General features: G+C 37.6%; 1 protein-coding gene across 2 annotated transcripts in view; it reads right to left on the bottom strand.

The window, feature by feature from the left end:
- The window catches only part of FARSB (phenylalanyl-tRNA synthetase subunit beta), an 86,701-nt gene that overhangs the window by 59,331 nt on the left and 13,692 nt on the right, over window positions 1–13,678 (bottom strand). For both annotated transcript variants that reach the window (XM_074191271.1, XM_074191270.1), the window contains exons 6-7: window positions 10,769–10,919; window positions 7,789–7,897 (exon numbers count right to left, since the gene is read on the bottom strand). In XM_074191271.1, coding sequence (XP_074047372.1) covers window positions 7,789–7,897; window positions 10,769–10,919 — 260 coding nt within the window. The remainder of the gene's footprint in view (window positions 1–7,788; window positions 7,898–10,768; window positions 10,920–13,678) is intronic.

Here is a 13,678-nt window from a genome sequence, read left to right as displayed (position 1 = left end):
AACTAGGCCTCTCTTTCAGTTTTCTTCTTTTTCCACCTCTACTACCTGGAGTTCTGGACAGGAACATTAAAAGCCACAAGAGGGACACAAAAACTGTGGATACACTCATTGGACTGTAGCCCTCTGTGGTGGTGCTGTGTAGTGGAACTAATGAATGAAAAGCATCCCTGACCTCAAGGAATCATACGGGGGAAAAAAGACACAGTGATAAGAGGGCCAGGGAGAAGTCAGAGGTGTTTGGAATTAGAGTTGAAAGAGGGAGTGGGTGTTGGAGGCATGAATAGATGGCTTGAAGGGTGACATGATGGGCCTAGAGAAGTTGGGAGAAAAAAGAGGAGGGGGAGGAGGAAAAGAGAGAGAAGAGGAAAGGGAGAAGGGACAGAAAGGAAGGAAAGGAGGACCCAGAAGAGAGGGAAGGGAGAATGAAAGGAGAGGAGAATGAGGAGGAAGAGGTGGGAAAAGAGGGAGAAAAGAGAGGAAGGGGAGGGAAGAGAGAGAAAAAGAAGAAGGGAGATGGAAGGAGGGGGAAAGGAGGAAAACAAGGAGAAGGGGAAAGGAAGGAGAGGAGGAGGAGGAGAGGAAGGAGGGGAAGGGGAAAGAGAAAGGGAGAGGAAGAGGAAGAGGACTTGAAGTCCAGGTAGAATAAAAGTGAGGCTAAGTTGCAGAGGTTTCCATTGCAGATCCAGTGACATGACCATAAGTAGAATATCCTGTTTTCCAAAGTCAATGTTGAGTAAGTTTAGAGAGGCTCATAGCTCAAATTTTGGATGATTATTATTTCCTTTATTCAGACCTCCCCTTTTTCTTTTTCCTTTGTTATTTTAAATGTCCTATAATAAAAGAAAAATTCTGAACTAAAATGAGGAAAACACATTCAAAGATTTGCATTGAGTTCTTTTTTTTTAAATACTTATAATTGACAAAAACTCAATCTTGGGATTTATGTGATTGTCCAAGGCCCCATTCTGCCACTACCTTGGTAGGCACTTTGGTTCCTTTATCTCTCTAGGTCTCAGTTTTCCCATGGATAAAATAAATGCATTGATCTAGATGGCTTCTAAGGTCTGTTCTAGCTCGAAATAATTTATGTTCAATGAGCCTTCTCTATAATACAAGCCTTCCTAATTCAGACACTGAAGAATATTCCACACACATGATATCTTCAGAACAGAAGATGCCTTAAGTAAAGTGCAAAGAAAATCAGTAATGAAGCAACATTCTGTGATGAACAACAATGATAGACTTAGCTCCTCTGAACAGTTCCATGATTAAGGACAATTCTAAAAGATTTGGGTTGGAATATGGCATCCATATTCAGAGACAAAAATGAGTGCAGTCTGAATGTAGTCTGAAAAGCATACTATTTTTACTTTTTAAAATTTGTTTTATGGTTTTTTCTTTCATAATTTTTCTCTTTTACTTCTGATCCTTCTTTTACAAAATGACTAATATGGAAATATCAAACATGATTTTAAATTTACAACCTGTATCAGGTGATGCAGTGGTCTTGAAGTCAGGAGGACAGGAGTTCGAATCTAATCTCGGACACTTGAAACTTACTAGCCCTGTGACCTTGGGCAAGTCATTTAACCCTGATTGCATCCAGGGTCATCTCCAGTCCTCCTGATTTCATAACTGGCCAGTAGACCCCGATGGCTCTGGAGGAAAAAGTGAGGCTGGTGACTTACTTAAGCAACACTACCCCCTCACTCAAATGCAATTTACATGTTTGTCAAGGTATATCACCTCCCCTGATGTTCTTCTCAAAAAATGAAGGACATTCAATGGCTTAGCAAACTGTGGTATATGTGTGTCATGGGACACTACTATTCTATTAGAAACCAGGAAGGATGGGAATTCAGGGAAGCCTGGTGGGATTTGCATGAACTGATGCTGAGTGAGATGAAAAGAACCAGAAAAACACTGTACACCCTAACAGTAACATAGGGGCGATGATCAACCTTAATGAACTCACTCATTCCATTAGTGCAACAATCAGGGACAATTTGGGGCTCCCTGCAATGGAGAACACCATCTGTATCCAGAGAAACAATTGTGGAGTCTGAACAAATACCAAGGACTATTAACTTTAATTTAGGGGAAAAAAAACTGGTATCTTGCTATCTGATCTTGCTATCTCTTATAATTTATGTTTCTTCCTAAAGAATATGATTTCTGGGTGGCTAGGTGGTGCAGTGGATAAAGCACCAGCCCTGGAGTCAGAAGTACCTGGGCTCAAATCCAGTCTCAAACACTTAATAATTACCTAGCTGTGTGGCCTTGGGCAAGCCACTTAACCCCATTTGCTTTGCAAAAAACCTAAAAAAAAATTTAAAAAAAAAAAGAATATGATTTCTCTCTCATCACATTCAATTTGGATCAATGTATAACATGGAAACAATGTAAAAAAATGAAGGACAAATATCAGAGGGAGGAGGGAAAGGAGGAAGTTAGAAAAATGTAGAATTCAAAATCTTACAAAAAGATCAATGCTGAAAAAAACTATCTTTGCATGTAGTTGAAAAAATAAAATAACAATAATAATTTTAAAAATCGGTACATAATATCATGTCTATTTAAAAAAAAACTATCCTAGGGTGGCTAGGTGGTGTAGTGGATAGAGTACTGGCCCTGGAGTCAAGAGTACCTGAGTTCAAATCTGGCCTCAGACACTAATAATTACCTAGCTGTGTGGTCTTGGGCAAGCCACTTAACCCCATTTGCCTTGCAAAAACCTAAAAAAAACAAAACAAAAACAAAAACAAAATCTATCCTAAAATTGCCAGCCATTTTACAATTCAAGAGGACTTTGCATACATTCTCCTACTGCTCCTCAAAAAGATGGTCTATATAGCAAAATGGTAATATAATTTTGAGTACTCCTTGGAACTACAAACTTTGCCAAACAGCAGTAGAGAGTAAGTAGACCAACCTTAATGTACCCATAGAGGAGTCTCATGAATTACTACCATGTGGCAAAAGGCCTTCAACTTTCTTATAAGCCTCAGATAACATTCCTTGGTTCCTGTTAAGCTACACAAATCCAAAGGACAGGAAACACTCTGGGCACAGCTACCATGGGTACTGTGGCTAGAAGAGCTCACTCCTACTTCACTTGTCCAGTACCCTGGAGTTGGTATAGCCTACTCTCCTTAATATTCCCAGTTCCTCCCTTATTTTAAGAGTACAAAGAAGGACAAGGCAGACACAGGGAAGAGTTAGGGTGATGACAACAGAAGGAGGATGGGGAAGGGACCTGACAAGAGGCTTAGCCTTGAGGAAAAGAAATGCCATCTAGAGACGGAATGTTCTGGGAAGTCAATTGACAAGTTCTCCTAGCCCCAAGGATTAGAAACTGGGACAAGGAAACAACTCCATAAAACTCAGCAAAACTGTTCCACTATTAATGAGGTTTTCCAAGCAAGTACCTTGATCATGTTTTGACTCCAGTTGTATGTGAAAATGTTAGTTCACAACTGGACTCCTGCCTATTTAGAAAACCTCATTAAATTACATTTACTTAAAAAAAAGTTTTTAATAAATTTGAAAGAATGCAATAATTCTCTTTCAAAGCCACTAAATTTCCTTGTAATTTATATCTCTAAAATTAAAAAAGTCAAACAATTTTGGTATTCTGTATACATGCATCTTGGGAAAAGTATAAACATTTTATGCAGCACATATTTTCTCTGCTATCCATGATCATTTATGGTCTAAAATGTGACTTCTGACCTTCTATTGAAAAAGGTTCCTTACCTTTGAACTAGTTGATCTTTAAGACTTTTTCTATTTCCAATCTAGGAATACCTGACAAATATGGCAACTTGCCACACTGACAGAGTTCTGCTCTACTAACTGTAAACATTCTCTCCTCTGATAAAAAAATCACAATCCTTTCACATTTCATAAGAAGCCAGGGCTAAAAAAGATGATCTATTAGCCAATTACATTTAACTAGGATGACTCTCAGGCAGCTGTCTATTAGACTCCACCTCAAAGATTTTCTGGCACGGTAAGACCCACCAGACTCTACTCTGTTGTCCATTATCTACTCCTCAAGGTAATGGGGCACTGAAGGGCTTTAGTGGAGAAAAAATGTAGTAAATTAAGTAACAGAAAGATGAAAAATTGGTAACAGTTAAATAATATAGTCAATAAGTATCTGGTACTACTAAGTATAATTTATATAGCTTAAGCAATTGTACTGTTGGTCAAGGTCAAAAAAGAAATATTTGTACTCGGAAACAACTGCTCTCTATATAGGCCTCTTCCATCATACATTTGTGGAATTGATTTTTTTTTTTGTACCCCAAGGCAAGACTTTCCTTTTAATCCCTTTTGAATTTCATCTTATTAGATTCAGTCCAACATGGTTACTTTCCCTTCTAGCTTTGTGAGCATACCATCAACATCTTTATACAAAGCCATGATCACAACATTAAACAGCAATGAACCAAGCACAGCATCCTAGGCTGTCCCACTACTGTCATACAGTTGACTTCTGAACTACCATGACCTGCTCAAATTCTGAATCCATCCTATCAGATGGACTATCTTATAGTCTAGAGTCCCTGTCTTGCCATCTTCTCCATATGGGTAGTACAAGATACATCATCAAAAACTGTGCAACAGCATGACTAATATGGCAATATGTTTTACATGACTGTGCAAGTATAACCTATACCAGATTTTTTGCTATCTTGGAGAGAGAGAGGAGAGAAGGGAGAGGGGAGAAAATTTTACAAAAATGAATGCTGAAAACTCTCCACATGTAATTGGGAAAAAAAACTAGAATGCTATTAAAAACTGTTAAATGTAAGATAAACTATGCCCACAGAATTATTCTCATTTCTAGGAGAGTGATCCTATGCGAAAAGGAAAATGGCCCTATATGTTGTTGAAGAAACAACATACTGATTTCTCAGTAATCACCCCTTCTTTTTAAAGTTCACTAATCAATTTTTTAATGACCAATTCTAGAATATTCCCAGGAATCAAAGTCAAACTTGTTGACTGACTTTTAATTTGCAGCCTCTATTCTTATCCTTTTTAAATCTTAGACATATGTCTTTCTCGAATCTTATAGTACGACTCCCATTTCACATGATCTTTAAAATATTTCAGTCAATGGATAAGCATTCCCATCTGTCAGTTCTTTTGGAGCCTTGGGAAGTGGTATATTGGGATCAGGTGTCTTGAATTCATCAAGGGTAATGAGATGCTCACTATCTCCTTATGTATACTGGGTAATGTACCAATTCTTGGTCATTTTTGTTTTGTCATTTCCATTGGCAGAGAAAACAGAAGCAAAATTGGAACTAAGCAGTTCTGCTTTCTATTATCAATCAGCATCATCCCACACACCCAAAGGAGAGGGAATGTCATCCCTCCCTTGAGCATCCTTTTTATCCCACAATGACAAAAACAAACAAGACCAAAAAAACCCAACCATCTCTAAAAAATCTCCTTTTTGTTGTCCTTAAATTCCCTTGTCAGCCCCTATTCATTCTAAGCCTTGGTCCTACTAAATTTTTTTTTTGAAAGACAATGGGGTAAAGTGACTTGTCCAAGGTCATCATATAGTTAAATAAGGACTAAGTGCCTGAGGTTGGATTTGAACTCAGGCCCACCTGATTCCAGGGCTGGTCCTCTATCCACTGTACCACCTAGCTGCCCCAGCCCTACTCATTTTAAAGGACAATTTCATTCTTGTTTATCCTCTAATACTTATTTCCAGTTACATATGTCTTTAATCTAACTGCTGAATTTTCTGTGTTCATCTTGCTCTCTTTAGACAATCTCATTTTTCTTCCTCTCTGAAATGCTTTCCTTTTGAATCTTCAGAATTTCATCCTCCAATATTTCCCATCCCTCCCAAGCTTACTTCCCCAATAGCATTTTAGTCCAAAAGTTTCCTCCAGTCTTTTAAAAATCTGCTTTCATAAAATCTAAGATGAATGTAAGACTGTAACTAGATTTCTTCCTTTTGTCCATCCATACAAATTCCATGAGATATTGATCATTTCCTCCCAGGGCTGCCACCATCACTGGCTTCAAATACTTAAACTGTGGGATCATTCCTGGTCAAGTCGCTAAACCTTAGTTTCCTCATCTGTAAAATGGGGATAATAATTGCACCTACCTCCCAGGGTTGCTGTAAAGATAAAATGAGTAAAGATTTGTAAACCACTTGGCAAATCTGAAAGCACTATATGAATTTTTCTACTCCCAAAATCATTTCCTCTAAGTAATCAGATCCAAATGGAACTTCTCCTTGTCGTTTCCTTTCCCTTTTGAAGGATGAACCTAATGGACACCTAAATCATCAAAGGGTTCCGCTTCTTCTTCTTCTTCTTCTTCTTCTTCCTCTTCCTCCTCCTCCTCCTCTACCACCACCACCAGTGTCATCACATTTCTGTGCCAGGCTCATGATCTGTTTCCCAAAGTCCTTATATTTGTCCTCTTTCTGTCCAGGTGGTCTGTGATCTATTATCTCAGTAACATGGCGGGCCTCTCTCTCTTCACTGACCTTTACCCCAATCAATACTCTCTGCTGGCTCTGCTCCCTCTCTGGCTTGTGGGTCTCCTCACACAATAACCAAGACACCCCTAATATCTCCAGTATGAAATTTTCTTTGGACTAAGAGAGATACCTGTCTAGACCCATAATCCAGTCCTAGACTTCCTCCCCCAAAGTACTGGAGATCCCAATGAGGCCAAGTTTGTCTCCTTGGATCAGGAGCTGCAGTTCTTGCCTGTTGCCTAAATTTGGGACATTTGTAGACTGACATCTGGGGCTTTGCTTTTTTACTTTCGACTTCTTCCTTGGATTTTTGTTCTTTGTGATTTCTGGGTGTTCCAACAGCTACTCTTCTTCCATCAACATAGTTCTTTTCTTTGGCATCTCACCTGAGGGTTACACATAAGTAGTCTTCTCTGTACCCTTTTCTTTTGAGTTTAAAACCCTTTTGATTAGATTAGCAAATATAATCTTATCAACTTTGACTAGGGTTTACTCCATTTCTGGCCAGGATTCTGCTCCCTCTTTCAAGCTACAGTCCAAGATAAACCCCCTTCTCAGTCACCTGACTTGTTAGCTGTTCAACTTATAAATTAATTTTTCTCTTCTGCATCCCTTGCCTTCAATGAGCATTAGTGAGGGAAACAGAATTTGTACTACTCTGGTCTTGAGTTTTTTTTGTCCAGGACTTCACATTTAACCACTTATAATGCTGTTTAGGCTCTTTCTGATAATGTCACTAGTACTCATGTTAATTCCCAAAATTAGGCAGATGTCATATACTTTGAGAAGAATATCAGGGTTAATGCTCACTTCATCAGGAAGGATAAATGAGAGACCTCATGAGAGTCTCCAGAATTAGCCGACTCAAATTAATTTACTTTTATCAAATAAGAGTGAATTTGAATTAAATGCTAAATGAAAGGCCTTTAGAATAACAACTATAGCTTGATTTAATAAAAACTGAAATGGCCTTGCTAGGCTTTTTGTTGTATATTGTATATACAATTGTATAATATTTCTAAACTCAGTACTAACAGAGAGTACTTTTTATGACAACAGGTCACAATTTCACAATCATATATCTACAGAAGAAAATTACCATCTAGTCATAAAGAGAAGGAAAATAAAAGAGGATATCAGAAGGACAAAAAGTGGTCTATGAGTCACCAAGGAACTAAGTGGCTAAAGAATGAGGAGAATGAAGATGACCAATTAACACTGATGAGAAACTAGGAGAGAAAAGGAAAGATGCAGAATAAACTCACCATTGATGATTGGAGGCATTGAAAGGACCACACCATTGCTGTCATAGATAACTGGGTACAGGGGCTTATTTTCAATAATGTGCAAGAAATGTTTCAAGTGGTTATCAGTCTGAAGAAACAAAAGGACAGTGTCAGTGGGGTGGCCTGTTATTTATATTCCTTTTTTTTTTTTTAAGGTTTTTGCAAGGCAAATAGGGTTAAGTGGCTTGCCCAAGGCCACACAGCTAGGCAACTATTAAGTGTCTGAGGCCGAATTTGAACTCAGGTAATCCTTACTCCAGGGCCTGTGCTTTATCCACTGTGCCACCTAGCCACCCCCCTATTTATATTACTTTAAAAAGTTCACTAGCTAGTTATTTGGGAATCTAGGAGAGAAGAAATGGAAAAAGCAATTATAAACGTCATAAATCACACAAAGTCCTAATTGATATTTTTTTTTTTAGGTTTTTGCAAGGCAAATGGGGTTAAGTGGCTTGCCCAAGGCCACACAGCTAGGTAATTATTAAGGGTCTGAGACCGGATTTGAACCCAGGTACTCCTGACTCCAAGGCCAGTACTTTATCCACTACGCCACCTAGCCGCCCCTCTAATTGATATTTAATATAATTCAAACTAAATGTGATATGTTCCTTGTGCACAGTTCCTCCAACAGGTTTTCAGAATGCCTTTCCAGTAGGGAAAATAGATTTGCATTAATTCAGTAACACTCTTTTTCCTGATCTTTTTCATAATTCAAGCATGAATTTTCAACATGGCTGTCAGGGGGAAGAGGCAGAAATCACTTCTCTCAATTGCTTCACTCTACAAATAAGAATCAAATCCAGAGAGATGAGGTCAAAATGCTATTCCCTGGTTTAACCAGGACTAGATTCAGGCTCTGGGCTTTAGGTTCTGCAGTTGTAAAATAGAATGACGCTCAATGATCAAATTAAGATTTAACTTGAGATTTTAACCTCATTGGTCCAGTTTTAACCAACCGAGCTGACCAGCCACAATTAAAAGTAAGAGAATTATTAGATCAATTTCAAACTACCATGTCCTCTGCTGGACACAGGAAACTCAACAGTCCCTAGGATCCTTTTTAAATTTGTGAAATGGAGCAACTTGATGTTCAGAGTCACACTTCCACTCCCAGCAAATGAAGCAGTAAGAAGCAATGTTACAAGGTAGACAGAGTTGGGCCTCAAAGACAGAAAGACATGTGTTCAAGTCCCACTTCTGACACACACTGACTATGGAACCTGAGTCAAGTCATTTAATGTCATGGGCAATTAGCTAAGTGGCAGAGCAGTACTCTGGCATTGGGTAAAAACCAGAGATCTTTTAAGAAAAAAAAGTCTATTGTAAGGAATATCAAATGCTTTTTTTCCTGACCTTAAGACTCTTGAAATGATTATTTGAGAGGAAAAAAGTGATTTGAAAATTTTAATTTGTTAAAGTTAAGGAATTTTTAATTACAATTTTAAAAAATGATCTTTTTTTTGGAAAAGACAGAAAAAGTAATATCTACCTACTTAAAACTTGAGGCAAGCAATGTGGATGATGAGCAGGTTAAGGCTCTTCTCAGAAAAAAAATGGAATGGCCAATTCACATCCTTCATTTTCCAGATGAGGAAGCCAAAAACATATAAGAACTCATGATTACAACCCATAAGAATGTGAGCTCCCTAAGAGCAGGGTTTGATTTCTGTATTCCTGTGGATCCCCAGCCCTTAGTACACTGTGATATGAAAAAATATTTAATAATTTTCTGTATGACTGACAGAATAAAGATACAACTTCTGTGCCCATCTAAATAGATTCTAATACACTGATAATTCAATGCCAATATGTCTAATACCAATAAATGGTTAGGAAGGTATTTTTCACCTTGTATCATCCCCAAATTTGAATATTATAATATAAATTTAATTAGGGCTGACCTTGATGATTAAATAGCAATTAATACAGCAATTGTGCTAAAGAATAAATAACTAATAAAAAAATTTATTTAAACCAATGATTTAAAAAGGAAAACTTTTGGGGGAAAAAGATAAATGGTCAAAGGAAATTAAATTTTCAAATAAATGACCAATTTTTAAAATGTTCAAAATAAGCAATTTTTAAATGCTTAAAACCACTAAGAATCAAATAAACAAAAATTAAAACAACCTTGATATATGACTTCAAATCCATCAGGCTAGTAAAGATACTAAAATATGGAAAAATTCATTGCTGCAGGAAACATTCACTCATAGTAGAAACATGAATTGGGTTTGATCACTCTGGAAAACAATGTGGAATAGCTTAAGGAAAAAAAAAGCTTAAGCTTCTACCACTGGCATTATACCTAGTGTACTGACTGACCACGTAACAGTGAGTAAAGATTCAAATATAGTGTTTATAGCACTGTAGGTGACAATAAAGAGTCAGGGAAAAATATGGGAATAATTTAACAAATTATAGTATATGTTAAATATACTATATGTATGTGGTATATGATATATAGTATACGGTATAGATGGTACATATATATATGGGATTCTAGTATATGGGAATATTCTAGTATATGGAAAAATTTAACAAATTAATAGTATATCTATATCAGGGACTGTATTTTGCAGAAGTTTTGCTGGGAAGGAAGAAAGGCAAGAAGGAAAGAAACAAGCATTTACACAGCACTTTATAAATATTATCTCATTTGGTTCTCACAATGCAACTTGGAGGGAGGTACTATTATTAATCGCATTTTACAGTTAAAGAAACTGAGGTAAATAGAAATGAGAAATGTTTGAGCCTGAATTTGAACCCAGTTTTTCTGACTCCAGGTCCAGCACTCTTTCCAAAGCACTACCTCCCTGATTCTAAAATCTGTTGGGTCAAAAACAAAATTAAGGAGTACAGTTTTGTTTTAAGAAACATTCTATCTCATTCCTTTCCTTGAAGCTACTTGCACTAGACAAGATTTCTTAATGGCTTTTGTGGAGGTGCTGACACTTACCTTATATAAGTCCATCAGTTCACAAGCTGTGTGCTCCTCAGTCTGATTTAGGGCCCTGAATTTAATATCTGAAGGAGGCCTTGCTGTGTAAGTAAATGGTCCTGAAATAGTATCCAGATCATGAGTCCCAATAGCAACCAGGGCTCTTTTCCTAAAATTACAGATTAAATAAGACAATTAGAAATAGCACTATTCTAACTAAAGTGATTCTGTAGTTGTATTTCTAATGAAGTTACAGTTCAGGAAAGAATATTCTAAAGCTAGAAACAGAACACAGAAAGTTAAAAAGGTAATATTAAAATCAATTGCCCTGGAAGAACCTGATACTTTTCAGCTCTGAAAGAAAGTATAAATCTTAACTTCTCAAAGTTTCCAAATGTAAGGACACAAATAATAGATCTACTCCCAAGGCAATCTTCACAGATTTCCTGTTTCACTATGTAATTGGGGAACTTTTCTACCATGACTTCTAAAATGCAGTATGAATATATGATCCATTCTATTTGCCCATTTCCATGCAATTGAGTGTTTTATCTTCCCTACTCATCCATCAGTCAGTGAATAAGCATTTATTAAGGAAAGAATAAGTGCCAGGGACTGCCCTAAGGACTAGGGAACGAAAGAAAGGCAAAAGGAGCCCTTATCCTCATGGAAGGCATAGGAGAAACAAGCAAATATGTATAGACAAATATGGGATAAACAGGAATTAATTAATTAATGGAGGAAAGTCACTAGAATTGAGTGATTGGAAAGGCTACCTATGGATTAAGTTAGGACTTGAAGAAAAAACCAGGGGGAAATGAGGAGGGGAAAACATTCCAGGTCTGAGAGCATACTTGGAGCTGAGTGACATATGGAACAAGAATGCCAGCATTACCAGACTAAAGAGTACAGGGAAGGGATATGGTGAGGTTGCATAAGGTGAAACAAGCCTGGAAAGGTAGTTTGGGTGAGGTTATGAAGAATTTTGAATACTAAATGACAGATTTTGTATTTGATCCTAGAGGTGAAAGAGAGAAAGAACCACTCTTTAGGAAGCTTAACTTGACAGATAAGTGGGAGAGACCAGGCATCAGGTGATGGGGGACCTGGGGGGGGGGGGAGTGGTAGTGATAAAGGAAAAGAGGGTGAGAAAGGTAAAATGAACAAGACTAGGCAAGAGCCTGGATATGGTGAGTAGGAGTGAGAAGTTAAAGTGATGTCCTAGGTTGTGAGCCTAAAGGACTAAGAAGAAGGTGGCGCACTCCACAGTTATATGGAAGCTTGTCAAAGGGGAAGTCTGAGATACTATCTCTTCATGGGGTTTTCATAACATTACTCCTTTCAACTTCTTTTCTTAGCTGTCTAACCCCGAATTATTATCTCATCATCCACTATCAGACCCCTTAACTTTGGATCCACCTACAGCTTTTTCCTGAGTTCTCTCATCTACCTTCTCTCACTTGGTAATATCATTAGCTCCAATGGCTTAATTATCTCTAAGCAATTATGTACAAAGCCAATCTCTTTCCTGAGCTCTATCCCCCAAACACCAATTGTCCAGTGGACACCTCAAACTGTCTCACAAATAACAAAAATTTCACATATCTAAAACAAAACTCTTTATCTTCCCTCAAAGTTGTCCTATTCCTGAAGGTATGCATGCTGATTGTAGGTACCTCTTAGTACTATCTTTCTAGCTTCCTAGGTTTGTAATCTTAAGTGTTATCCTTGCCTCTTCTCTGTACCTTACCCCACATATCCAATCTGTTGCCCAATCTGGTCCTTTCTGAATATACTCCATCTTTCACTTCTGGGCCCTTAACATCATGCAGTTATCACCTCAGTTCAAGCTCAAATCACTTCTCACCTCATTTATTTCAAGGTCTCCTAACTGCCTCAGATCTGTTTTCCACACAGCTGCAGAAAGGACTTTCATTAAGTACAGTATTAAGTATACATACTACATATATGAGCCCCCTACTCAATAACCAGTGACTCCCTATTGTCTTTGTGATAAACTATAAATTCCCGTTTGGCTTTAAAAATCTCCTCAAGGGGGCAGCTAGGTGGTGCAGTGGATAGAGCAATGGCCTTGGAGTCAGGAGTACCTGAGTTCAAATCCGGCCTCAGACACTTAATAATTACCTAGCTGTATGGCCTTGGGCAAGCCACTTAACCCCATTGCCTTGCAAAAACTAAAAAAAAAAAAAAAAAAAAAAAAAAAAAAAAAAAAATCTCCTCAAAACCTGGCTCTAAGCTTCCTTTCCAACCTCTTTGTAAATTACTTCCCTTCTCACCCCCTACAGTCTGGTCAAATTGGCCTTCCCTTACATATAGCACTCTTAGTCCTGGTCATCTCCCAAATATGAAATGTAGCCCCCCCTTCTTCTGCCCCCAGAGACTCTAGCGCCCTTCCTGCCTCAGTCACCTTGTATTAACTTTAAATACAAGTGTATATAGTAAAGATGTTGCATGTAGCTATGTAAATGTACATATGCACATACATAAGTGCGTTTGTTTATATAAATGTGTGTATTAAATGTATATGTAAATGAAAATGTAGGCTCCTTGAGAGTACAGACTATTTCATGTGTCTCGAATGTAAATATATACTTAATAAATGCTTTTTGATTGACTTTGTTACCACAAAGAATGTCCAATAATTAAGGACAGCACGGTGATGCGGTAGATAGCACACTGGGCCTAGAATCAGAAGAACTGAATCCAAATCCAGTCTCAGAAATTTACTAGCCAAATGACCATGGGCAAATACTTTCCTGAGGCCTGCCTCAATTTTCTCACCTATAAAAAGGAGACATAGCATACCTCCCAGTGCTAATGTAAATGCTAACTTTAATTACTATTATTAAATGATCAAAAAAAGAACTGCCAAAGATTAGCCTTTACAAAGTCATGTATGTGTGTATG

The sequence above is a fragment of the Macrotis lagotis genome, chromosome 6 (assembly GCF_037893015.1).
Source record: "Macrotis lagotis isolate mMagLag1 chromosome 6, bilby.v1.9.chrom.fasta, whole genome shotgun sequence".
Classification (NCBI taxonomy): domain Eukaryota; kingdom Metazoa; phylum Chordata; class Mammalia; order Peramelemorphia; family Peramelidae; genus Macrotis; species Macrotis lagotis.
The sequence above is the reverse complement of the archived record's forward strand: the minus strand, read 5'-3'. Positions and strand labels throughout refer to the sequence as shown.